General features: G+C 45.0%; 1 protein-coding gene and 1 pseudogene across 3 annotated transcripts; one reads left to right on the forward strand and one right to left on the reverse strand.

Moving 5' to 3' along the window:
* Positions 1–236: 236 nt before the first annotated feature.
* Fam76a (family with sequence similarity 76 member A) lies at positions 237–27,548 on the reverse strand. Of its 3 annotated transcripts, XM_075946273.1 has the most exons (10): positions 27,363–27,548; positions 25,935–25,999; positions 23,094–23,148; positions 22,001–22,153; positions 16,563–16,720; positions 13,440–13,526; positions 12,615–12,743; positions 7,400–7,535; positions 3,022–3,123; positions 237–2,274 (listed from the first exon to the last, which is right to left on the reverse strand). In XM_075946273.1, the coding sequence occupies exons 1-10, from the start codon at positions 27,441–27,443 to the stop codon at positions 2,188–2,190; spliced, it is 1,053 nt and encodes a 350-aa protein (XP_075802388.1). In that variant the 5' UTR covers positions 27,444–27,548; the 3' UTR covers positions 237–2,187. The 3 variants fall into 3 exon arrangements, with proteins under 3 accessions (XP_075802388.1, XP_075802389.1, XP_075802391.1); XM_075946274.1 differs by lacking the exon at positions 12,615–12,743; XM_075946276.1 differs by lacking the exons at positions 12,615–12,743; positions 13,440–13,526.
* Positions 10,897–10,996, forward strand: LOC142834561 (U6 spliceosomal RNA; annotated as a pseudogene).
* Positions 27,549–27,996: the final 448 nt, after the last annotated feature.

Below are 27,996 nucleotides of genomic sequence, written 5' to 3' on the forward strand. Positions count from 1 at the left end.
TTAGTTTACAAACAGGATAATCTATCTTTAGGGTGCCAGGGAGACAGGATATGTCTACAGGTGAATCAAAAAGATATAAACACATGGGCCAGGTGCAGCTCAGTGGTGCACTGTTGGCCTCGCCTGAGCAGCCCTGGGTTCCACCCCCAGCACAGAAAAGAAAAAAAAACAGGTGAGAGCAAGGGAGGGAGAGGAGAAAGGGGAGGAAGACAGAACCCAGCAACTGAGTCAAAATGTTTATCTGAGTCAATATGAATTTTATTAACACGCATTTGCCAAAGTCTGTACAAACCAAAACATTCCTATGTTTTAAAATGTCCATTATTACAAACATACAAAGAAACGGAAGGTGTTACCAAAAGTTACTCAATTTCATGGTAAAATGCTGTCATGATTTAAAAAAAAAATCAACATTTCAAGACTGAGGTTTCCCTTTTACCTTTCAGGAGCTCATGATAGTTTAGAAACTGTGTAGGTTTGCTGAATATTAAATGCTAAGACCTTAAAAAAAGATTTAGTATAAAACTAAATGAGCGTCTGTATGCTGTCACACTTCACAGCCACAACTTCTCAGTTTGATGTTTTGTTTAAGAAACCACGACTGTCGTTCTTTTCTACCATCTTTCCCCAGCTAGCACAATCGCATCTGAAAACACTGTATGACAGACAGTAGTTATCTTTGCTTACAAGCTTCTCCTTCAGAAAGGTACGAAGTGACTCTCAGCAGTTCTCCCGCACTCTCTACCCGGTGACATGATAACACTCCGAGTCTCCTCCCGGAGGAGACGGCCCTCATGTCCTCATGTCCACAGCTGTCCATCTGTGAGGATGCAATCGCTATCTACAGAACCTGCGGGGAACAGCAAACTCCACTGCCCAACGCTGGGGATGCGGGACAAGTGTTACCTGTCTTCATGATCCGTTCTGACTCCAGCACACCTGCACTGATCCCAGGGCTGGTTCTGGGTCATGGCACACACTACCCTCCCCCTTCCCGCCTGCCTGCCTGCTGTGTGAAGACAAGAGAAGAGCCCACTCAGGGAGGCCCAGCTGCTCCCTGGAGTACTTGTTTTCTAACATCGTCATTAAGAAGGGGGGGCGCAGAGGATGGGGTGAGAGGAGGGGAGGTGCAGTGAGATTCTCCCCATCACACAGCCCACGTCTAAGCAGCCCTGCTGACCCCAGAAACACTCAAGTTCAAATCTTATCCCACTTGAATCTGCTCATGGTAAATAAAAAAAAAAAAAAAGTTCTGTTAACAGCCTGGTATGACAGCTGACACAAGCAAGAAACAGGTGTTTTTAAAAAAGAAGTGGCAGTGTGGGAATTGGAAATTATGTAAAAGGAGAGGAGGGGTAGATAGAGGAGGGAGTGTCCAGTATAACCTGGACAACCGTTCTTTCTGCCCTTACTTAAAGACAGACTGGTCAGTTCTCTGCACCCTTAAGCATCTCCTCAAATGCTCTTCCACAGAGTCCTCCGAAGGCACTTAGCTCCACACTTAGCCTCCAGCATTACCTTAGCATTGGAACTCTAAGGTAACGAGAAAGAAAAGATTGGATTCTTTTACTAAAAACTAGCAAACGAGACTGCATTATTTTTCTTTTTTTCAAAGAGGCATTGCTTTTACAAGAACTAGCTAGGCTACCATCATTCCTTTATCAAGAAAAGGTTTCCTTTTTAAAAAATAAATAAAACTCTGTCTATACATAGTACAAAGGTCATACATAATATACCTGGAAAAACCCAAGAGTATACCCTGAAGCAAAGGTTTATTGGCGAGAGAAAGCTCTCCCTGCACGAAGTCTCAAGGTGGCAGTTTTCAAGGCTGGGGGTGGCAGTGATGCACAGTGACGACAGACTACTTGCTCGTGAGGATGGCAGGTGTAACGGTGGACAGAAACTCTGCACATAACACCGAGCAGTGACCACTATAGAAACAGAGAGAGAGGAGCACAGGGGAGCAGAGGAGGAATAGGAGGAAGAGGTCTGAAACTCCAACCGCTGAGCATGCAGTCGTAACAGCACAAACCAGGTGTTTCCACTCAGCCTGCTACATTCGCACAAAGAAGGGTAACGGTAAGAAAATAGAGATTCTGTAAGAAAGCACAGTTCCCAGAGAACAGCCGGGTGGCCAACCCTGACCCAGGAGCAGCGGCTGTTGTTGTGGGAGCCTTCTCGTGGTCTTCATGGAGATGTCATGGTGCCTGACTTCTCAGACTTCTTGCTCTTGGACAAAGCAGCTGCCTGTTTCAGAAGCTCCCGGTTTTTGGCCTAAAAATAATAAAAATAAAAAGTCAGTGCAAGAAGAGTTTTCACAGGCTAGTTGGTACATGGCTTCTGTGCAGAGTGAATTTAATGGGCAATAATAACAATAGGAAGGGCAGCTGTCTGTGTAGACGTAAAGGAGGGAACACTACGAGGCAGACACTGGTCCAGAGAGGAGAAATCAACAGCAAGTTCTGGGCCTGACACCTGGCTAAGTAACAGTTTCCGGTAGAAGTGCACTTGTGAGCTTGAGCCCTTGGGGCTGCTGCACAAAAAGATGGTGTGTGTAACACAACCAACCAGGAAGCTTTAATGAGCAAGATAGGGAGATCTATAATTCAGACATCTGGACTCACATCTGGTGAATTAAAAAAATAAAAAAGCATATTTTAAAATTTCAGTTCTTGAGAGAAAAAGATGAAAACACAGGGCTGGAGAGATGGCTCAGAGGCTAAGAGCACTAGCTGCTCTTCCAGAGGAACTGGGTTCAATTTTCAGCAACCATATAGTGGCTCACAGCCATCTACAATGTGATCTGGTGTCCTGTTCTGGCCTGTGGGCAAACATGCAGACAGAACACAGATACATAAGAAATAAATCTTTTAAAAATAAAAAGATGAAAGCACGCCCAATTCAAATAAAAAATGAAAGCTGTCTGAAGGCGTTCCGCGTACTCTGTAAACACTCAGAGAGAAAGCCATCTAAGGGATGGTTATCAGACAGTCCTGAGCACACTACTCCCGACTCACTCACCTGCAATTGCTCTGTGACTTCTTTGTGGGTTTTCTCCATTTGGTTCATTTTGGCCCGAGTCTGAGACTCCTGATACTGAAAATCAGCCTTCAGCTCCGTAATCTGAAGGAAAAAGTCCGAGTGACTTAAACTCCTTTATAATGGTGAACGTTTTGGTAGCAGAGATCTAAAAGGACACTCTTCCAACTTACTGAAGCCCACTTCCACCAACAGCCACACGGCATTCTTTTTCCTTAAGGCTTCTCTGAGGATCCCCAAACTCCTGAGCTCACTACCTTTCTCCCTTCCCTTTTCCTTGCCCTCTCCCCTCCAACCTCTCCTTTCTTCCCTTTTGGGTTTTGTCACCCTGGCTATCTTCAAAGTCCTAGGGTCAAGAATTCTCCAGTCTCAGTCTCCCAAGTGGCTATGGTTACAGCTGCACACACACCCCCCACTAGTGCCGAAGGCAACCTTGAGTTCAAGGCCGGTCTAGGCTTAAGTAGTAAGACTACCTCAAAAAACAAATAAAACAAACACACACCCAAACAACAACAGCAAAAACCTTTAGATACTTAAACTACTAATCATTTTAAGATTTGATTCTCTGACAACAGAAGTAAAAGCTGACAGGGTTTGAGAGGAGTTGAGAGTAATCATTGCTTTCAATTCCAAAATAAATGGTTTTATTATTTTATTCAATCTTCACTTATAATTTAAAAATTTTTTATTCTATTATTATTTATGCATGGTATGTGTGTGCACAAAAGTCACACAGCACACATGGAGTCAGGGGACAACTATGTGGCACTGACTCTCTCCTTTCACCTACAGATGGATTCCAGGGATCCAGTTCAGGCTGTCAGGCTTCGGAAGCCAGCACTGTACCAACTGAGCCACCTCACTGTACCTATTGTTTTGTTTATTAAAAGATTTGTAAGTTACACTTGCTTATCTATTTACATGTGAGGGTCTGTATGCAACAGCGTGCATGCAGTGATCAGAGAGGGAGTCAGTTCTATCTACCATGTAAATCCTGGGGATCAAATTCAGACCACTGGGTTTGAAGGCAATCACCTGTACTTGCTGAGTCATCTAACTGGCCCTATTTGTTTTAAAAATTAACTCAGGCTGTCTGATCTTTATAGCAGCCATGAGGACCAGCAGTGTTAATGTTGTGCTGATCTCCAACTCCGGACTCATGCCTACTGGTTTAGAGGAGGGCAGCTAACAGTGATTAGCGAGCTGAGTGGAGACAAAATAACAGGCATGGAAGCAGAACAATATGGATAAAGGCACAAAGATACGCCACCAAGGGCCGTTATTTCAAGGGCTGACGACTTTACAGTCGCAGCAGACAGGACTACAGATAGGCAGGCACAACGAGGGAGACGGTGTCCTAACCAGGCAGTTGATTTTCATCCTGGAAGGAACAGGACACAAGAGCTATTTGGCTTTTTTCTTTTCAAGCCTTTAGCTCTGCAAGGAGGAAGCAAATGCTCTTCTGGTCCCTACTGTGCAGAAGTCCTGTCTGTGCCATTCTCATCTGGTCCAAGAACTGTGGGTGTCTGCCATCTGTCCATCATATGGCAGAGTGGAAAAGATACAGGTACTGGGGGCTGAGGTGAAGTGTGTTTAACGTGCACAAGGCCTTAGGATCCCCCACCCCCACAGCCAAATGCATGAAAACACAGGAACGTCTATAAAATTTAAACCATGCATGGTGGTACATGCCTGTAATCCCAGAACCAGGGAAACAGAAGATCAGAAGTTCAAAGTCATCCTGAGCAGCACATGAGCTCAAGCCCAGCCTGGGCTATATTATATATATATTAATCCTAGCATGTATCTAGAATCCCAGTACATACATACATACATACATACATACATATATATATAAATCCTAGCATGTATCTAGAATCCCAGTACTTTATTATATATATATATATATATATATATATATATTAATCCTAGCATGTATCTAGAATCCCAGTACTTGGGAAGCAAAAGCAGGACTGCCACAAGTTCAAGGATAGTTTGGTCTCTAGGGCAAGCTCCAGGAAGTGAGGACTGTACGGCACACCTGTCTCAAAAACAGGACAAGGGTCAGGGAGGTGGCTCTGTGAGTACAAATCAGCAGTTTCAATCTGTGGGCTGAGACCCCATTGGCAAACCTCTATCTCCAAAAATATTTACAACATGATTCATACTATTAGGTGTTTGTTTTGTTTTGGATACAGGGTTTCTCTATGTAACCCTGACTGTCCTGGAACTTGCTCTGTAGATCAGGCTGGTCTTGAACTCAAGAGATCCCCTGCTTCTGCCTCTGGAGTGCTGAGATTAAAGGAGTGTACCACCACCATCCAGCTACATAACACAGTTAACAAGTAGCAACAAAAATAATCTTATGGTTGAGGGTCACTACAACATGTGAATCGTATTAAGGGGTTGCAGCATTAGGAAGGTTGAGAACCACTGGTATAGAAGCTGGGTCCGATTCCCAGGATCCAGCGAGTAGGAAAGAAAGAGGACTCAAGTTGTCCCGACCCCCCCCCCACATTTATGTGCACATACCTCGCCTGCCTCAACATGCACAAATACACAGAAAAAAATAAAAAAAAAAAAAAACAAAAAAAAACAAGGGCTAGAGAGATGGCCCAGTGGTTAAGAGCACTTGTTGCTTTTGAAGAGGTTACAGGTTTGATTCCCAGCACTCACAAGGTGGCCCACAACCATCTCTAACTCCAATTCCAGAGGACTGACGCCCTCTTCTGGACTCTGTGGGCACTGCACGCACATGGTGCACAGACATGCATACAAACACCTATACACATAAACAAGCTCTGCTTCCTGGCTACAGGTACACTGGGCTTGCCTCACCTCTTGCCAGGTCTTCCCTGCACAGACAATCCCTCCAACTACAGACAAAAGTAAACTCTTCTTCTCTTTAAAACACAAGACAACACAGCTAGGCGATAGTAGTGCACACCTTTAATGCACCCAGGAGGCAGGTGCAGGAGGCTAAGTTCAATCCACCCTGGTCTATAAAATAACCACTATCAATAACAACAAAAAAACCCAGCTGGGTTGTAGTGTGTAGTGGCACATGCCTTTAATCCCAGCCTGGTCTATAGAGAGTTCCGGGACAGCCAGAGATACACAGAGAAACCATATTTTGGAAAAAAAACAAAAACAAAACAACAACAAAACAAACAAACAAAAAAATATGCAAAAGGCCAGTGAGTTGACTCAGCGGGGAAAAAAGCACTCGTTGCCTTTGCAGAGGACCCTGGTTTGGTTCCCATCACCCACATAGTGGCTCACAACCACCTGTAACTCCAGACGCAGTGGCTCTAAGGCCATCATCTGACCTCCAAGGATGCCATGCATACTGTGGTATACATATGCACATGCAGGCAAATACTCATACACGTAAGAAATAAATCTAAGATGGGCATTGATGGTACACGCCTTTAATCCCATCGCTCAGGAGGTAGGGCAGGCAGAACTCTGAGTTTGAGGACAGTCTGGTCTATAGAGTGAGTTCCAGGCTGGGTCAAAAAATTACAAAATTTAAAAAAAGAGCAATCAAATCATCCAGGAAGAAGCAAGAAATGGGCATCAGGTTGTTTTAGCCTGAGGGTATTAAACATTTCTCTTATAATGCCGTTTTATATCCCAATTCTACACTTACTCAGTACCTTCTTTCCTTTTCTCTCTCTCTTTCTTGACAGGATCCAGGCTGGTTTAGAAGACATCAACCTGTATAACTTCCTAATTGCTGGAATTACAGGTTTGTGCCAGCATACCCAGCTTTTATTCAATATAATGAGATGGCAACCTTCTATGTCAGCTCACACTAAGTAGTATGTTAGCTAAGAATGTAGCCTAGTGGCACAGCATTTCCTAACACACACAGGACCCTGGGTTTCGTACCCAGGAACCTGCCCCCTCCTCACCACCCATATGTGTGCACAAGTGAGCACACACACACACACACAGAGTGTACTGTTATATGCCCTTTGCTGGAGACTGAACTCTGGGTCTGTCTGGTGCATACTAGACAAGTACTTTGAAGCTGAGCTACAACCTCAGTCTTACACGTTATTTTTATATCCTATTGTTAGTTTCATTAACTAGTCCTGTCTGAGAAGTAGGAGTTCCTTGGAAATGCTGAAAAAATCAGATTTTTGAACCCCTCGGCTGAGGTGGCTGGCCAACCTAATGCCATCCCGAGTCAACTTGGCAAACAGATACCCTCTTCTCAGGGAATCCCAAGCTGACCACAGACTCTCTTTTAAGCCACCAATGGTAAGTACCCAACAGAGAGGAAGCATCACACCCATCGCATGGACCTTCATTTTGTCAATCTCTGGCCTGAAAGGCTTCAGTGACATCATACCTTCTTCTCTTTCTCTAAGATCATCTGATCCTTCTGATGCAGCATCTTCTTCAGAGTGGCCACCTCTTCCTTCAGCTGGGCAATGATGACGAAGTGGTCAGTGCCAGGAGAATCCAGAGCCAGGTCTGGGGAAAAGCTGGGTGGAAAATGGAGACAGAAATTCCATAACTTGAATGGAAAACTTTTCTCTACGTAAGAACATACACCAGGTCACCTGATGGTGAACTTGGGGGCTTCAGTAACTATCTAAATTCCCACCAAAAAGCACATTGCTCTGTCTACATCAGACTCACCAGGATCTGCTGGACTTGAACTAAACACAAGAAAAGTAGTCATCAGAAAATGATGCCAACCCAAACCACAACCCCACAACCTCTCATATGTGGGACCAATAGAATACGACATCCTAAAAGTCATATACTACATCATATACTACTTCAAGCTCACTGAAGGTCTCTGGGGTTTCTGGTGATACAGCCATGCTTGTGATTAGAGAACTTTTCCTAGAGTCCTGGATAGACTATCAATTATGAGCCCATGCCCAGCCCTAAGTCCTGTGATGGGTTTCAGCGCCTAAGAAACTGAAGCACCAGCTGGCTGGGGCTGGCGCACGCCTTTACTCCTAGCACTCAGGAGCCAGAGGCAGGTGGATCTCTGTGAGTTTGAGGCCAGGCTAGGCTATATAGTGAATTTCAGGGCAGTTGGAACTATAGTATGAGACCTGGTCTCAAACAACAACAAAAGAATTTGAGATGGGCAGTGGTGGTGCACGCCTGTAATCCCAGCACTCCGGAGGCAGACGCAAGCGGATCTGTGTGTTCAAGGCCAGTGTGGTCTACACGAGCTAGTTCCAGGACAGCTAGAACTGTTACTCGGAGAAACTCTGCTTAGAAGAAGAAAAAAAAAAAAGAATTTGTGTTGTGTAGTGGTAAAGGGGTCAAAGGTGAAACTCCAGTCACATCACATGCTTCCTACAACTCTCCACTTTGTCAACACCGGTGATGCTCACGTCCTTTTAGCAGACCTTCCCACTTTCTCCCATTACAGGGAATCTGTAAGGCCCTGAAATTTGCTTTTTGTCCATGCAAAATCTTTTCTGGATGAGATCCAAAGTTTTCAGTTGTATCAAAGGTACCTCAGAAAACAAGCAATCACTGCCAAACGGTCACTTCCTGTGTTTCTCCAAGGAATCCTCAAAGGAAGTTCTTTACTTTCTTGACAATCTTTAAAGCAACACACAAATCTGGACACCGATCTCAATCCTCTGCCAACAGAGCAACAGCTCACAGCCCCCTTGCATTTGCTCCTTCCTGAATCTTACATGGCAGCTAAGAAGAACCCCAACAGCCTTTCTACTGCATATGCTCCCTCACAGTTGGCAAGTCAGATACTCCTATGTGGGGGGCTGGAGGATACCAACCACTGACCCCAGCAACGCCCTCACCCCGCCCACATGAAGCATCTGAGCAGAGCACTGGAGGAAGATGAGACTGACGTTCTCCTAATTGATGAAAGTGCACAAGGGCAAGTGAGGGACAAGTAAAAGCCAATGCAAAATAACAAAATAGGGATTCAGGATAAGGGCCCATCAGTCTTCTCCAAGTTCAGTTCCGGGCATTTCCTTGTATCCCCACAGAGCCTATTTAAATTCATAACTCTAGCAAGGAAGGGCAGAGTACTTGCTGACCTAGGGTAACTTTTCATTGTCTCCAAAGTCCCGAAAGCTCAGCTCCACTCTTACCTGCTTCTTAGGGAATTATCTCTGTTGTTGCTGTTGGCACTGCTGGGGATTGAAGCTAGGGCCTCATGCACACCTGTATCAGAGCCCGATTCTCTGACTCTAGCTCCCGTCTCACTCAACGACTAGCTGCCAAGGCAGAAAGCTAGTTCCTCCAAATCCCTCCACACACAGGGAACTTACTGCTGCTCCAGGATGTTTCCTGCCTTTTCTGAAAGCTTTTAGCACAGAACAGGTTCCCTGTTAAGAGGCTGAGGCAGGGAGATAGGAGATTCAAGGCCAGCTAGTGCTGAACAGCAAAGCCCAGCCTCAAGACAAACAACTCTTTTCCTGGTTGAATCAAAACAAAGCAAAGGCCACAGGAAGCCCAATATTGCAGGCACAGCTCAAAGGCAGAGGATAAACTGAAATTTAAAAGGTTCTTTGGAGGGGCTGGAGAGATGGTTCAGTGGTTAAGAGCATTGCCTGCTCTTCCAAAGGTCCTGAGTTCAAGTCCCAGCAACCACATGGTGGCTCACAACCATCTGTAAAGAGGTCTAGCGCCCTCTTCTGGCCTTCAGGCATACAGACAAAAATATTGTATACATATTAAATAAATAAATATTTTTAAAAAAAGGTTCTTTGGAAATGACAAGCTGTAGATGCCTGGCTGCCAACCACTGCTAAGTTGATTTTGGACCACCTATGGAGCACTTCGCAGTATGACAAGAGTGACAGGTCTGCCTTCTCAAGGAAGGAACGCTGTCTAACTCATACTCCTCAAATCAGAAAGTTTGGGTCACAATTTTAACTATCGATTAGAAAATACAGAGTGGGGGCTGCGACTTTTGTAGATTACTGGAAAACAATTAAGTACACCTTCTGGGTATCAAAACATCAAAGAAAGCTAAGATAATGTGTTCTGTCTACAACATGAAAAGCCAAGGGACAATGAGTGAGAGGGGAGGCAGGGCACAGTGGTGCACACTATTAATCCTATCATTTGGGAGGCAGAGATGGATGCAGGCAGATCCCTGGTGCTAAGCTAAGAAAGTTCTGGAACTGCTTCTTAGATATTTGGCAAAGACCAGGTATAGTAATATTCTTATCAATTTAACAGAAAGTTCCAGTTCAGCCAGGTCTATATAGTGAGACCCTATCTCAAATGAGAGACACAGAGAGAATGTTAATCAACATGCCTCAATATTAAATAAGAGAATATGGCAGTATAAGATCACCATAGAACTGTCATAAAGCAACATACATACAGAAGGCATAAAGAATAAAATTTAAAGAGCAAAAGCATAAATTAAAAAAATTAGTGCTAGAGATTGAAACTAAAGGCCTAATGCTAAGGAAGCACTCAGCAGTTACTCAAAAGCTGCTCCCATCCTGAGTATATGAGTATATGTCATACGTCAGGGCTAGGGATGTACCTCAGCAGATAGTACTTGTCCAGCACGCACAAGGCTCTGGGCTGGATCCCTAGTAATACAGAAACCTGGCAAAAGTGGTCCATGCTTGTAATCCCAGTACTCAGGAGATAGAGAAGAGACCAATCAGAAGTTCAAGGTCATTCTCTACTACACAGAGAATGAGACCAGCCTGGGATACAGGAGACCCTCTCTTATTTATACACATACACATTTATATACTCCCCCATTTATACAGATACACATACTCTCTCTGTCTCTATCTATCTATCTATCTATCTATCTATCTATCTATCTATCTATCTATCTATCATCTATCTATCTACACACACATATATATGAAGAGCTTGCTTTGGCAGCACATATACTAAAATTGGAACAATACAAAGATCAGCATAGCTGCTATGTAAGGATGACAAGTAAACTCCTGAAGCATTTCATAGTTATAAATAAAGTATTTGTTAGAATATTTAAGAAGTATCAAAATTTGTAGAAATGCCTCTTTTGTTACTGTTTTTTGAAGCACTGTTTCATGTACTCCAGATTGATTTGAGTTCCTTCAACTCTTGACCTTGAACTCTTGATTCTCCTGCCTCCACCTCCTGAGTGCTGGGATGACAGGTGGGTGACACCAGCCCAGCTTCAGAATGCTTTTTTCAAAACAAAGAAAAAGAGAAGGAAAACCCCCACAAAATGTAAAAAGGACAACAAAATATAAGTTATAAAAACAAGTAGACTAAATTATTAAGAGCACTAACAACGTAGAAACACTCAAAAGAAATCTGTTTACGGATGAACATCTCTGTGGAGCAGAAATAATCACTACATTTTCAAGTTATAGGATAAACTTGGTGGCACATCCTGTAATCAGTGGGCTGGGGTAAGAGGGCTTGCCTCAAGTCTGAGGACCAAAACTGCACAGGGAGACTATCGCTAATCCTCCCCTCCCCACACAGATAAATTAAAAACAAGAACTTTTTAAATTAGTATGAGGTTAGGGATACAGCCTAGTGGTAGAGCACTTTCCTAATAGGTGGGAAGTCCTAGGTACAATTCCCAGTATCACATACACACAAAAACAGTACGGGAAAAATGATCTTTTAATGTCTTCTCTGGAGGGCATAAAAAAGACCAAGTACCTAGGCAAGGACTAGCATCATCCCGCTGAGCAAAACCATCCTTACTTGTGGCCGGATGTGATTCAACAATCTGTAGGACCAGCCTAGGTTTTAGTTTGGTGCCTCTAAGGCAACAGACAGGCTGGCGGCAACACCTCCAGACAAACAAGCTGGCAAGAGGTAAAGCCGCTAAAGACTGGGCTGGCAGAACTGCAGCTATGAACAGGCTTCCTAGGACCATTAGCACGGCCTGGGGATAAGTAAGCAGATGGGAATGGTGGGTCTGGAAGTACAGGGCTGGGCTTTAGTGGCCTGCTTCCTAGGGGTTCAAAAACTCCTTCCTTGAAGCAGTTTTCACAGGATCATGCAAAGATGATGGGCATATCTGTTTTCTTCAGAACAGCCCAACTAGGTGCTCAAAAGAATGCGGAAACATGGGCTGGAGAGATGGCTCAGGGGTTAAGAGCACTGACTGCTCTTCCAGAGGTCCTGAGTTCAATTCCCAGCAACTACATGGTAGCTCACAGCCATCATAATGAGATCTGGCGTCCTCTTCTGGAGTGCGGTTATACATGGAAGTTATGCTGTCTACATAATAAATAAATAAGTCTTTAAAAAAAAAAAGAATGCGGAAAGACTACAGAAAGTTGGCCTGCTTGGTTCTTTCCCACATACAACCTGAAAAACCTAGGCATTTCCAGAAGACTCAAGAAGTTGAAAACCAATTAAACTAATGTCAACAGGCACTACCTTGGTAGGAGCTGAAATCAAGTAAATAAAAATGCAACAGGGGAGAGGAGATCCACAGACAATTTACACCTGTGAGATAAAGCAACAGCCACCCTGAGAAGGCCCTCCCTTCGGCTGCTGGGAGAGAGAGCGGCAAAGGCGAGTTCTCAGAATGGAGAAGATTCCAAGGACTTTGGGGAAGTGTCAGGTGATCTCACTTCAGGATGCCTGGGCCTGGAGGAACAGGAAAATGGATGGCTCCAAGACTCTGTTGGGAAGCAGCCCACTGCACCAACACAGACGGGCTCTGGGTATTAGGACAAAGCAGCTCATGAGAGGAAGCATCGCTGAGAAGGAGAAAGGAAAGCGAGCAATGAAAATATGCATTTAGGCAGGCCAAAAAACGAAACAAAACCATTGAACTGTCTCTTACTCTGTCTGTCCCAGCATCTGTATTGGAAGACTCTGAAGAAGCGTATAGCATCCTGCAGACATGCAGCCCTGCCTTCAACCCCACCTCTGCTCTCTCTCTAACCAACTCTTCCTGGAGGCTACAGGCACAGACCACACAGAAAAACATTCACCTCCTCACTTCTTAGACTTTCTTAACGGACTGAAGAATTTAACTACAGTTAATATAGTTACTAGTTCTAAATAGGTATTTTTTATTTTTGAACTGGGTTTCACTATGTAGCCCTGGCTGACCTTTAACTCACAGAGATCTATCTGCCTCAGCCTCCCAAGTGCTGGGATTGCACACCCAACTATCCTGTTCTGTGGCCTGGCCTTGAACTCAAGATCACCTATCTGACTCAACCTCCCAAGTTCCAAGGCTACAAGCAGGGGCCAGCAAGCCTACTGCGTTCTTATATTCAGATGATAAACAGCTCTCAGTAGTGCTGATCTACAGCTATCAAGTGACTAGCACAGCACCCATAAAAGGTCCACTCAGGACCCGGACTAGCTCCGAGGTACACCCTCAAGTGTAGTCAAGAACTATGTATGCATTTCAAGTGCATGTACTCAAACTCCATCTGGCTCACCTGTCTCCGTTAGCTGTGATTGACTCAAACTTGGATTTTTTCTTTGGGATTTCATTTTGAATTGAAGATGTAGAAAGTGTTTTCTGGCTTTTGATGGCAAAAAGAGAGAGACACACATTAGAAATCAAAGATTAATAAAACACTCCAAGGAAAGTCTGTCAAATGAACCAACAATGTTCTGGGCAACAGCTTATTATCTGATTAGTAAAACCTACCAAGGTGGTTTATAGGGTGCTTGGATGCATGAATAGCCAGCTTCCACAGGATCAAAAACCATTTTGACCTTAATCACTTACTACCTGACTGATTAATAGGCATGAAAACAGAGCTTCTCAAACTGTAAGGAGAATGTCTCTGGTTTAGAGATTCTCTTCCATTTCCTATCCTTCTCAAACTGTAAGGAGAATGTCTCTGGTTTAGAGATTCTTTTCCATCTCCTATCCTTCTCAAACTGTAAGGAGAATGTCTCTGGTTTAGAGAGCCTTTTCCATCTCCAACCCCATGCAGCTCCCATCCTGTAGCTCTGGGAAGTACAGACAAGCTAGGCTCTGACCTAGCCAAGGACATCCAGCAGGGAAGCTGTAACAAGAGCCAAGCGGGCACATTTGAACCCCTCGCCTTCCTAATCACATCTCTATGAACTCACTCGGGACCTCAGTGCCACCATAAAACTAGCTTTAAGTCTAGTACAGTCACCCAAAACTGGCCGTAACACCAAAGCTGGGAGTATGCAGCAGGCATGAAAGCCCTTTATATTGACAGATGTCCCAATGGCACACCCAAGGGTGTTCCACGCTTTTTTAAAAAATAATTTTATCTTGTGTGGGTATTTTGTCTGCATTGTACATCTGCACACTGTGTGCATGACTAGTGTCTTCAAAGGCCAGAAGAGGACATCAGATCTCCTATAACTAGAGCTGCAGATGGCTGGGAGCCACCATGCAGGTGCTGGGAATTGATTTCAGATCCTCTGGAAGATCAATGAGTGCTCTTGACTGCTGAGCCACCTCCCCAGTCACTAGACCTCTTATTACTTGACCTCTCCTCAGTATGTGATTCCAGGGATTGCTCTATCCTAGGAACTCTTGATCACTCCGACTTCCTATTTCGGGGATGTCTTCTTCCTGATTCTTGAATACCGAATGCTTCCAACTTCTGTTCTCAGGGCCTCCTCTGAGTTCTACCATCCAAACTCACAGTTCTAACGGGATGGCCTCCATTAGAGTCACGATGCAGACTCTAGACACTATGTGACATCCGACTGAATTAAGCTCGACTGAGGCTGCAGGGCCCTTGATGTAAAATCATCTCCACACTTAGTAATTTTTTTTTTAAATGAGTTACTACTGGCTTGTGTCTGAATCTTCTCAGATCCAGGCTCGGCAGCTATAAACAATTTTGCTACAAGCATTTCAAAAACTGAACTTTTTTCTCCCCTTCCTGGTTTATGCTCCATCTGTTCATCCCCATGAGAAAGCAGAGAACTATCCTTTACTCACCCAGCAACTGCCTGTATGTATTGACTGACCCACATATCTAATTTTCTGATAATCTTCACTCCAAAGAACTTTGTCTGTCTGTCTCTATGCAGTGCCTCAGAGTGGTTCTTTGTATGTGTGTAGTAGGGGTGAGGGTGGGAGAAGCTGGGGTATGTGAAGATGAGACAGGGTTTCATGTAGCTCAGCTGGCCTAGAACTCCTTAGGAAGATGTGGCTGGCCTAGAACTCCCTATGTAGCTCAGGCTGGCCTAGAACTCCCTATTTATCTGTGGCTGGCCTAGAACTCCCTAGGTAGCTGTGGCTGGACTAGAACTCCCTATATAGCTCAGATTGTCCTTGAACTCCCGATCTTTCTGCTTCTACCTCCAGAGTGCTGGGATTACAGGCATGCACCACCACCTCCAGGCTGAGATGGAAGTTCCTGTTCTTAGCTTACCTATACTTGCATAAAGAGAGCAGCCCCAATGGGAAGAGCTAGAAACCCAAGGCCTTACAAACATTAGGCAAACACTACACTGAGCTACATTCCCAGTCCTTGGTTCCTTTTTTCCTGTGCCTTCTCTACTAGTCAGGGTAATTACTGCCAATACAAGTTAGGTCTTTCCCTTGCACAGGCCCCTCAGTGGCTGCCCACAAGCCCCTGACTATGTGTGCAGAGTCCTTTGCTCCTCCCCAGTTTCCTACAACACAAATGGGCTGATGTTTTCCGAGACTCTGTGTGACCTCATGCCCTGTGGTCCTCTGAGCACTAGTCCCTCTCCTAGGACGCCCCGCCTTGCCGTCATCTGGAAGTCCAATCCACCCAGGGGCAGTTACAGCAAGCTCTCCCCAAACCAGCCTTCCTGCCTTTCTACCTTCCTGATCTAGATGAGTTTTCAAAGTGGTGCCCATTGCATTAGACTGTGATGATTTGATTATAAGTCTGTCTTCTCTACCAGAAGGCACACTACTGAGAACAGCATGGCTTTTATTCATCTCTGTATTCCCAGCAGAGGCCCCGGCCCACGAGAGTACTTAATAATGCCTAGTGAACAAACAACCCATAATGACAGCAATAACAAAAACCAGCTAAAACCCACTGAATACTGTCATTAGAAAACAAACTGCTATTCATGTACTGCGTAATTTACCTTCACAACAACCCCATGAGGTAACACTAGTCTCTTTCTCATTGTCCATGAGAAAATTTGCTAGAGGCAGGATTAAACCTAAGCCCTAGTTCTCATCATTGTACACACTCTAAATGGAAGCTTCAGCCATCAACAAAAGGACATCTTTCAACTGGCTCCCATCCTGACAAAATCTAGAATACCTATCAACTATTTGTCCAAATATATATTTAAAATGCTCTCTCTAGCCACAAAATAAAACATCCAATCCCCAAAGGATTATGCATGATTAAAGTTGAGAATTCCACTTACAAGTTTTACACACCTTAAAGACACACACGACACAGAAACCTCCCCGGCCCTTGGAGACATAGGAACTATAAATATGTCAAGCAAGAGATTTGCAAAGGCTGATAACAAGAGGAAACTTCTGAGAGGGCACCCTCCTTGACGGCCTGAGGAGTGAGGCACTTGGACTGCCGGCCCCTGCAGTCCTCTCATGGACCTGGGGTTACCTGTTGTAATGGCTGCCACCACTCAAGCGGCTGTACTGCTCCTTCTCCTGATGGCCGGCTCGAGAAGAGCTGCTCAGGTGTTTCCTCTGTTCTTTGGTCTTCTGAAGGACACGCTTGTAGGACAGCGTGCACAGCCAGCACAGCAGCTTCCCATCTACCTAAAAGATGAGACAAAATGAAGAGGAGGTGAGATCAGTGCTTAACCCTGAGCACTAAGACCATGAGGACTGGCAACAGAACCACTTCAGCTAATCTCCAGTCCTGCTACTTGCAAGCTGGGTGAGCCTGGAGCAAGTCACAGGATTTAGTGACGATGTACATAAACCACTTAATATGGTGACACACACGTAAAAATTGATTGCTTTATAGTGTATGTCTTCAATCCCAACATTCCAGAAGCAGAGGCAGTAGATCTCTGAGTATGAGACCAGCCTGGACTACAGAATGAGCTCCAGGACAGCCAGGGCTACACAGAGAAACTTCTTTTCTTTTGGGACAGGCTCTTACCAAGTATCCTTGGCTCTCCTGGAACTCACTAGTTGTCCACAGAGATCTGTCTGACTCTTCCAAAGGCTGGGATTAAAGACATGTGCCATCACACCTGACTGAGCCAATGTCTTAAATGTTTTAGGATTATCTTCTGTGTATGGGTGTTCTGCCCAAGTGTGTGTCTGTGCACCACTCGAATGTCTGCTGCTTCCGGAGTGCAGAAGGGTGCATCTAACTCCTGGAACTGAGTACACATAGTTAGGAGCTGTCGCGTGGACTCTGGGACCTGAATCCAGGTCTGTAAGGGTAACCCAAGCCAGCTCCACAGTCCCAACAACTTTGCTTTTAAACTCTAATTTTAAACTCTAACTCTGCTTTAAGGGGAATATCCAATACAGGTGTGGTGGCTCATAAGCTTGAGGTCAGCCTGGGCTACAAACTGAGTTAGTTCCAAGCCAGGTAACTAAGTTAAGATCTTGTTTCAAAAGAAAACAAAGGGCTGGAGAGAATGGCTCAGAGGTTAAGAGCACTGGCTGCTCTTCCAGAGAACCCAGGTTCAATTCCCACCACCCACATGGCAGCTCACAACTGTCTGTAATTCCAGTTCCAGGGAATCTGACACCTTCAAACCAATGCATATAAAATAAAGTTAAACAAATTTTAAAAAGAAAACAAAAACAAGTCAAGGCGGTGGTGGCGCACGCCTTTGATGCCAGCACTCGGGAGGCAGAAGCGGGTAGATCTCTAAATTTGAGGTCAGCCTGGTCTACACAGAGAGTTCCAGGACAGCAAGGTTATGTAGAGAAATCCTCTCACGGAAAAAAATAAAATAAAATAAAAATAAATGAAACAAACAAAAAGAATTTTATCTAGACTACAGGCAACTAAGGAATGCTGAGAGTCTTTCCCTGGGATGAGTCCCCTAACTGGTTATCCAATACCAAGTAGTCAGTTCTGAAATCATATGCATACAAATAGCACTAAGTGGGCTGAGAAGGTTGCACTCACATATTTATGTGTTTATAAGTATGTAGGCTACAACAACAAAGAAGAAGAGGGCCTAAAATTTGAGAGAAAAGAGAGCAGGGAATATGGGAGAGGTTGAGGGAGGGAAGGGATATAATTATATATATATATTTTTTTTTTTTTTGATTTTTCGAGACAGGGTTTCTCTGTAGCTTTTGGTTCCTGTCCTGGAACTAGCTCTTGTAGACCAGGCTGGCCTCGAACTCACAGAGATCCGCCTGCCTCTGCCTCCCGAGTGCTGGGATTAAAGGCATGCGCCACCACCGCCCGGCTTATATTTTAGTTTAAATATTTTGTCTGTTTTTTTCTGAGACAGAATTTCTCTATGTAGCCCAGGGTGGCCTCAAACTCAGATGTCTGCCTTTGCCTCCCAAATGCTGAAAGCAAAGGTGTGTGCCACCACTGCCTAGCCTAATTTAAAATATTTTAAAATAAAAATAAAATTTGATTTAAAAAAATAATTGTATCTCAGTGTGGTTACACATGCTTATAATCTCAGCAGCACTCAGGAGATGCAGGCAAGGGGACCAGGGGTTCAGGCCAATCTTAGTACATAGTGAGTCCAAAGCTAGCTGGGTTACATGAAACTTTATCTCAAAAAACAAAAGAAAGTCAAGTGTGGTGGTACAATCTTTTAACATTAGCACTCAGGAGGCAGAAGCAGGCAGACAGCTGTTGCAAGGAGAGGGTCCTCTATTTGTCCCATTCTGTCCCACTACCCCCGCCTACCTAAGTTCTGCCCAATCAGGCCCAAAGCAGTTTATTTATTAACCAATAAAAGCAACACATGAACAGAAGAACCTCCTATACCAGATAGCTATGTGTTCAAGGCCAGCCTGAGCTACAGAGTTCCAGGTCATCCAGGGCTACACAGTGAAAGCCTGTCTCAAACAAACAAAACAAAAGTTATTTTCTGTAACTACCTCACTCAGTCTCCCTGTTTCTCTGCTGTAGCTGTTATTTCCTAAAGAAAAGATAAATAAATGGTCACATAAAGAGAATCACTTGTCCAAGATCATTCCGCTAGACCCAGGAAAGAGAAGAACTCAGGTCTAGCATACTGCAAAGCCCAAATTGTCCCCTATCCCTGGAGATGAACAGAACACTATTATTTTTCTTTACTTTTATTTATGGGTATGGGTGTTTTGTCTGTGTTTATGCACCATTTGTGTGTGGTGCATTCAGGGGCCGAAGGCAGCCTTGGATTCTCTGGGACTAGAGTTTAAGAGGCTGTTGTGAACTGCCGTGTGGGAGCTAGGACTCAAACCTGATCCTCTGGATGAGCAGCCAGTGCTCTTAAACACTGAGCCATCTCTGCAGCCCAGGGAAGCACACTACTAAAGGTATCTCCTAATTTTACTAATACAGCTTTTCTAAAATCTTGCTTATGGAAAGGTGTCCCAGCTGGCAGACAGGAATATTCTCATTAATGAAAGTTATTTCCCTCTACTATAAATTAATAAATATGGTTATCAAGAGTCAATCTTGAGAGCACAGACACCTCTGGGCATTGACAACGAGTTTCAGGACTATAATACACTCATTCCTGTTTCCTTACAACCTCCTTACTATGTCCAGGTCACTAGAACTGCAACAGAGAAAAAAGATAAAGAGTTCACAACCTAACGGGGAGAGAAACATGAAATATAGAAGATAATTTTTCATAACGTCACATTTTGAAGAAAATAAAGCAGTGATATGAATTGTAACCAATGGAATTAAAGATTGTGTCTGGCATGTGCTGTGGTATACCTCTGTAATCCAGCACTTAGGGAGGCAGAGGCAAGAGGATCAGGAATCCAAATTCTTCCTCAGCTACACAGGGAGTTGTTCAAAGCCAGCCTGGGCTATATGAGACCCTGTCTCACCTCCTCTTCTTTCCAAAAAGTCTCTGTAAAGAGGTGTCATCCAAATTAAGACAAAGAAACCAATTAAAACACTCTGGGAAAGGCTGCATAAAGCCAAGAATTGCCAGCACAAAAGCAGAGAGAAGAAAACCAGACGACTGGAGACTGAAAGGTGTTCACAGGTGAGAGGAGAGCGCAGGATGAAACCGAGTGCTGGGTAAGACCTCGCAAGCATGGAAGTTTTGATTTAAATGGAAGCCACAGCCAGGCGGTAGTGGCGCTTGCCTTTAAATCCCAGCACTTGGGAGGCAGAGACAGGCTGATCTCTGTGAATTCGAGGCCAGTGTGATTTGCGAGTGAGTTCCAGGACAGTCATAGCTACATAGAGAAACCCTGTCTCGAAAAAAATGAAAGAAAAAATAAAAAAGGAAATGGAAGCCCCCAGAGGGTTTCAAGCATAGAGAGAACAGTATGATCAAACTCCAATCCATTTTGATCCCTCAAGACACTGCAACTCCACATCTATGCGATGTCATCCTGACATCAACACACAGAAACATCTGGAGCTATATGGTAATACTGGCACCATCATTTCACTCTACTTTTTAAGACTTACCTAGACTTTTGCCAATTACCACTTACATGTAATATCGCTCACTATAATTTGAATCATTTTGAAATTTTATTACATTATTATTTATCCAAGGGAGGTGGCTTGTTTATGCATGTGGAGTTCAGAGGACAACTTACAGAAGTCAGTGTTCACTTTCCACCATGTGTGTTCTGGAGACGAACTCAGGTCATCAGACATGGTAGCAGGAACCTTTATCCACTGAGCAATCTCCCAGGCCCTAATCTGAATTCTTAAGAAATGTTAGGGAAAGATGGGTGGTGGTGGTACACGTCTTTAATCCCAGCACCTCTGAGGCAGAGGCAGGGGGAATCTCTGAGTTTGAGGCCAGCCTGGTCTACAAAGTAAGTTCCAGGGCAGCCAGGCCTACACAAAGAAACCCTGTCTTGGGGAAAAAAAAAAGTAAATAAACACAAAATGTTAGGGGCCAGCAAGACTGCTGAGCAGATAAAGGCGCCTGCTGCCAAACCTGGTGGCCTAGATCAATAGCGGGAAAGCACATGGTAAGAGAGAACCAACTCCTACAAGCTGCCCTCTAACTCCACAGGTGTGCCTGTGGGACAAGGGTGAGCGCACACATGAACACAGAAGTAAATATATAAAATGTAATTGTGATGGGAAGAAATGGACAGAGCATGGTGGCACACACCCTAATCTCAACAGTCAAGGCCAACCTGGTCTATACAGTGAGTTCCAGGCTAACCACATGCATAGAGACCTTGTCTTAAAAATCAAAAGGGAAGGGGGCTGGAGAGATGGCTCAGAGGTTAAGAGCATTGCCTGCTCTTCCAAAGGTCGTGAGTTCAATTCCCAGCAACCACATGGTGGCTCACAGCCATCTGTAATGGGGTCTGGTGCCCTCTTCGGGCCATACGCACAGACAGAATATTGTATACATATTAAATAAATAAATATTAAAAAAAAATCAAAAGGGAAGATGGACTGAAGAGATGGCTCAGTGGGTAAGAGCACTGTTATTCTTGTAGAGAACCCAGACTTGATTCCAGCATGCACGTGGTGACCTGCAACCCCACCTGGCTCCAGGTACAGGGATATGACGATGTCCACTCCTGACCCTGTCCAGCACCAAGCACACATGTGGTATGCACATATACAGCAAGCTCAATGGGTAAGGCACTTGGCACCAAGCCTGTCCACCTGAGTTTGATCCCTGTAACCCACATGGTGGAAGTTGAGAGCTTATCCACCCGCTCACCTCCCTACATACACATGCGTACACTGTGGCAACATCCCTCTCAGACACACAATAAATACATGTAACAAAAAAATTATTTAAAGAAATGCTAAAATATATTGATCTAGATTTGGTAAAGAAAACAGTCTAACCCCCCAAGGTCAACAACAGAAGCAGAACAGGAACTCAGAATTATGCCTACCTGATTTGACCCAATATAATTTAAAAAAAAGAAAACCCAGCAATTTACCTTCTTTCGATCATCTTTCCTGTCAAACGCACACTGCTGCTTGCACTGTTCACAGGAGTATGGGGGTCCATACTTCTTCTCTGAATTCGTGCAGCGCTGGCATTTATTGCCAATAAACGCTGCAATTATGTTGCAATACTGACAAGGCTTAGGCTTAAAAGAGAGAAAAAATATCAAGTAAGTATGTCATAAAATACTGGCCCATTTTTTACAGCAGCAATTCCCACACTGCAGCCCATGACACATGGTAAACACGTATTCCCAACACCATGCATCTGCCCCTACAGTGTTATGAAGCCCAATTCTCAGCATCATAAAAAATAACCCCCATAGGATTACCGATTTTATTTATTTATTTGTTTGTTTGTTTGCTTGGGGAATTTTAGAGACAGGGTTTCTCTGTGTAGCTTTGGAGGCTGTCCTGGAACTAGGTCTTGTAGACCAGGATGGCCTCAAACTCAGAGGTCCGCCTGCCTCTGCCTCCCGAGTGCTGGGATTAAAGGTGTGCGCCACTACAGCAATTATTGATTTTAAAAAAAGTAACAAATAATCAAAGCTCATAAGTGTCCATGAAGAAACTTTAACAAAAAAAATCTTATAGAACATAGTTGAGTTTGAGGCCAGCTTGGGACTCATGAGACATTGTCTCAGAAAAACAGGCCAAACATGGAGGTAAACACCTTTAATCCCAGCTCTTGAGAGGCAGGAGCAGGTGGATCTCTATGATTTTGAGGCCAGCTTGTCTACAGAGTGAGTTCCAGGACAGCCAGAGCCAGACAGTGACACCCTGATGCAAATCAACAATGGGCAAAGCTAACAAAGGTGGAGAACTCCCTCCACAAGGCTGCCCTCTGACCTTCACGCGTGAGCTGTGTCAACACACAATGACTCAGGAAGGTGGGAAAGAGGGGAGGAGGGAGGGAGAAGGGAGGGGAAAAAAGGAAAGTCAAGTGTTTTATAAATATATGGGAATGGAGTTACACATGGTTGTATTCTTCACCACTGAGTCATGGCTCCAGCCTGGAAGGCTGAGTTCTGAGAGATCTCAGTACTCACTCCTGTTGAGATTTTGGTTCAAAAAAATCCTACTCACCGTTCCATACAGCTGCACGTTCTGAGCACACTTCTTGCATATTGTATTGGTTTTACTGTTAAAGAAGACAGTGAAACAAGACTTCTCTTAGAACATCTGAAAACTATTCTGTTGAAGTTCAAAGAATTTGTCATTGCTAAGGTGCTGGGGTTAGGGAATGTATACTCTGGACATTTGATAAACTAATAATGAAATCCTAGTTCAAAGAGAGAATGAGTTACCTCAGATTATCCCCCACCCCCGGCCCCACCTCCACCCCAGTCTGGTATTTTATTCATACTGGCTTCAAACTCGTTATGTGATTAAGAACAGCTTTACCTTCCTATATGCTAGAACTACAGATGTGAGGTCCCCGTGCCAGATTTAATTATGACACCCTTTAAGTATCCTTAAGCAAAACTATCATGTATGGAAAAGGCCCTCAAAGTATGTTGTTAAACTGAAACGAAATACCAGAAAGGAAGTTCATTCTCTCTACTTCAGATAAGTAGCTGAAGTTTAAGGTGAGGAATAAAATTTGTGTCTGGGTATGAACTTGAGATCACAGTCTCCTTTGCAAGGAAGAATGTGAAAATCATACATGGGAATAGATGCTCTGGACAAATACTTATTAGTGTCTGTGATTTCCCTTATTAGGCACTGGTCAAATAAATACTTCCTTTGCTTTGTGAAGGTCTAAAGGTCATGATAGGACCAAAATGCCTGAACTAAGCAATCTGCCTACAGAAGCTCCATCTTCAAATAAAGCCAAATCGGCCAATGTGGTGGCACACGCCTTTAATCCCAATACTCAGAATCAGAGGCCAGCATAGCAAGTTCCAGGCCAGCCAGAGCTACACAGTACATCACACACACAGCCTAACCCTTTACACATACCATTTCTATAGAGAGGGCCATCAAGTTGAAAAGGAGAACAACAAGGTGGGCATGGTGGCACACATCCTTAAGCCCAGCGCTTGGGAAGCACGGGCAGATGTATCTTTGAGTTTGAGACCAGCCTGGTTTACAAAGCTAGTTCTAGGGTAGTCAGAGCTATACAGAGAAACCCGTTTTAAAAGGAAAAAAAAGAGAAAGAAAGAGAGAGAGGGGGAGAGAGAGAGAGAGAGAGAGAGACAGACAGACAGACAGACAGAAAGGAAAAGAACAAAAAGAAAAACTAAATACCTCAGAGTCAAGAACATTTAAACTGAATTGAAACTCAGGACATGGTGGTGTGGGTCTGTAGCCCCAGTGCCTGTATGGACACAGCTGACAGAGCACTTGCCTACACATGGAAGGTCCTGAGCTTGATCCCAAGCACTCCAAAAAAAAAAAAAAAGAGAAAGACAGACAGACAGACAGACAGAAAGAAAGAAAAAAAGAGATTTAACTGTTTTATGGAGGGAAGTACCTTTTTGTGTTTACCAGAATATACTTTTTTTGTTCTTATTTTTTGAGACAGGGTTTCTCTCTGTAACAGTCCTGGCCGTCCTGGAACTCACTCTGTAGACCAGGCTGGACTTGAACTCACAGAGATCCACCTGCCTCTGCCTCCCAAGTGCTGGGATTAAAGGTGTGCAGCACCACCGCCCAGCTTGTTGTTTTTTTGCACAGGTCTTACTATGTAGCTTTGATGGTTGGCCTGCAGCTCATTATGCAAACCAATGCTGCAACTAAAGGACTGCTAGTATTTCATTGTATGCGTGTGTGTATGTGTGGTGGGGGTGGTTGCTGTTTTTGTGAGACAGGGTCTCTCTCTCTCTGAGAGCTGGGATTAAAGTGTGTGTTCAACCAGCCTGCTCAAATGTTTAAAGTCATGTATTCACCTTTCAGATCCTTGATCATCTTATATGTGGTGTTTATCTGAGACGAGGTCTCAGCAGTCCCTGGGATTATACACCTGCACCATCCAGGGTTCTGTTCCCCACTTATTTTACAAAGTGGCATAAAACTGCACTCATGAAATAAAGATCCAAACAAACAATGGGTTATAGGAGATGACATGCATGTTATATGTACCCATTAATATACAGCAAACTACCTAGTCTGTGTATAATGCAATTGACTATAAATCTATATGTTCTAGCTGGCGCGGTGGTGAATGCCTTTGATTTCAGCACTATGGAGACGGAGGTAAGTGAATCTCTGAGCATAAGACCATCCTGGGACTGGAGAGATGGTTCTGGTTAGGAGCACTTTTGCTGCTTTTAGAGGACCCATGTTCAGTTTTCAGTACCCACGTAAGGTAGCTCACTACCACCTTTAAGTTCAGCTCCAGGGGCATCTACCAGAACCTGCACTCACAAACACATTTAACAACAAAAATGAAACTTTAAAAAAAAATAGAGAGAGAAACTATTACTACTCTTGTCTACATAGTAAGATCCCACCCAAAAACAAACAAAAAAAAGAATTGCTACAATTAACTACAGCCCTATGTATACATGAAATTTAAGCAGAAACTTTACAAAATCAGTCTATTTATATTTCTTTCTTTCTTTCTTTGTTGGTTTGTTTCTTGAGATGGGGCTTTTCTTTGTAGCCCTGGCCATTCTGGAACTCACTCTGTAGACCAGGCTGGCCTTGAACAGGAAGATCCACCTGCTTCTGCCTCCTGAGTACTGGGATTAAAGACCTATGCCACTATACTTGGCATATATATTTTTTTTAATGTTACTATGTTTTGAAATGTGTGTTCTGCCGGGCAATGGTGGCACACACCTTTAGTCCCAGCCCTAGAAAGGCTGTAGGTGAGAACTGCCTCAAACTGAAAGCTAGCCTGGACTACGGTCTCAAAAAAAAAATCAAAACACAAAACAGCAAGAAAAAGAAAACCTCTTTGGTGGTCACCCAGAGCCCTACCTCTCCTGCTGGTACTCAGTCCTGCAGTAGGTGCACTTCACAACAGGGTGTGCAATCCGGCATTCCTGAAACGAAAGGAGGTGATCATTGGAAAAGGCAGTGGGGAACGGAAAGAGGCTTCGGGAGGAAGCAGCAGAGCCCGGGCCACTATGCTTGAAGTGAGTCATTTACCACTCTGGACCTTACTTTTCTCCTCTGTCATATCTGCATCACATCCCTGCTGTTGGTGTGGGGCAGGAATTGTACGGACTACTCATAAACTATAAAACAAATACATGCATGAATAAGCCCCCGACTGGTAATCAGACTCTAGATTCCAGTGCTAGCTATTTGCCATTGTGGGATACCAACGAGGACTTGGGAAATGAAGGAAACAGAATAAAGCCGTTTTGTTTATAGAACTTCCTTTAAAAAAAAAAAAAAACACAGTCTTGGATTCGGCTTGGTGGCGCAGGCCTTTAATCCCAGCATTTGGGATGCAGAGGCGGCCAGATCTCTGAGTTCCAGGACAGCCAGGGCTTCAAGGGAGACCCTGTCTCGGAAACCAACAAAAAGAAAATTTTAAATCGTAGTTTTTACTGAAGCCTATCTTCCAGACACAGTAAACACGAATAGCTGAAAGAGGAAAAAATGTGAAATGTGGGCATATATTTCGGTTTTTAGTTTTTGGGTTTTTTTTGGTGAGCTACACACATCAGACACATTCTGAAATATCAGAGAATTCGTCAACGGCCACTTCACACGGGCTTGGTGACTTAACTGTTAGAGCAGTTGAACAGACTAAGTGGGATGAAGGAACAAATAAAAACGCTAGCATGTCAGGGGTTAAAAAATGGTTAGGGCAAGGCAGAAGGCTACCAACTAGGTGCTAAAAAGTCATCTGATTCGTGGGTTCCAAGGCTACGTTGGAGAACTTTTTTCATTTTCCCTAATAAAGCCTTGCCACCTCCAACTTTGAGATTGGCTGAAAAGTGCCCATGAAGTGTCCGAGTTCGAAACGTTCCTCACAGGCAGCACCAGACTCCGGGATTCAATCTCAGGCGGGGCAGGGGGGTCCCTGAGCCCTCATTCTGTACCCAGGGCGATCACAGCAGGATAAAAGGCGGTCGAAGGGGGATCTAGCCGGGGGCCAGTCGGAGACAAACAAGAGACTCTCCGTCTTACCCCCCCCCCCCGCGACCTCACCGGGTCCGAGAAGAAAACCCCGCCGTTGCTAAGCACCGGGACACGCCGCTGCCAGGGCCTGGATTCGACCCCGGGCTCCCCCACGTGCCCCGCAATCCCCGACCAGCCGGGCGCCGTTCCCCGGCGAAGCGGGCCGGCCACACCCTACCCGAGGGGACCCCGGCGGGCGTCCTCGTAGGACCGAGAATTCCGAGCCGCGCCCGGAGTGTCCCCAGCTCCCGGCCGCAGCCCCAGCCCGCGCACCTTGCACAGCTGCTGCCCCTGAGACAGCGCCTCGAAGGGGAAGCGCTGGTGGCACTTGGTGCAGGCGTAGAGCGCCGCCATGTCCGGCCCGGCCCGTGCTCACCGCCGCCCCGCCCGCCGGCCCGCCGCTTTATCTGACAGTCTCAGGCACAACCTGGCGGCGGCTGCCGGCCGCGGGCTGCGGAGGGCGGGCGGGCGAGGGCGGGCCGACGGCGCGGGGGCGGGTTCTCCGGGGCTGGGTGGCCGTTCGCTGGTTCGTCTGGACGTCGATCAAGCGGGAGGGGGCGGAACGTGGCGTTCCCGACGGCTCTGATTCGGTCTAGCTTGGACTACGCCACTGTGACGCGCGGGGCCGCGATTATGTAAAGCGCAGTCACGCGGGGGCGCCGCCTGAAGAGAGCGTCTTCCGACAGGGGAAATCGCGGAAGCTCTCTGGCTCCGCCCACTTTGCCGTTGTGGGCCTGCCTTCGCCCCGCCTCTCCTGGGCCGCGGGCGCATCCAGGCTTCTCGCGATACTCCGCGGAGTTGTGATGTTTTGGGTTGCCATGGAGCTTCCTGCTAGGTGAAAGAGGGCAGGATGGGGGCGATAGAGCTGTGAGGTCGGATTCGAACTCCGAGGCTACACTAAGCTTGA

The sequence above is a fragment of the Microtus pennsylvanicus genome, chromosome 13 (genome assembly GCF_037038515.1).
Source record: "Microtus pennsylvanicus isolate mMicPen1 chromosome 13, mMicPen1.hap1, whole genome shotgun sequence".
Lineage (NCBI taxonomy): Eukaryota > Metazoa > Chordata > Mammalia > Rodentia > Cricetidae > Microtus > Microtus pennsylvanicus.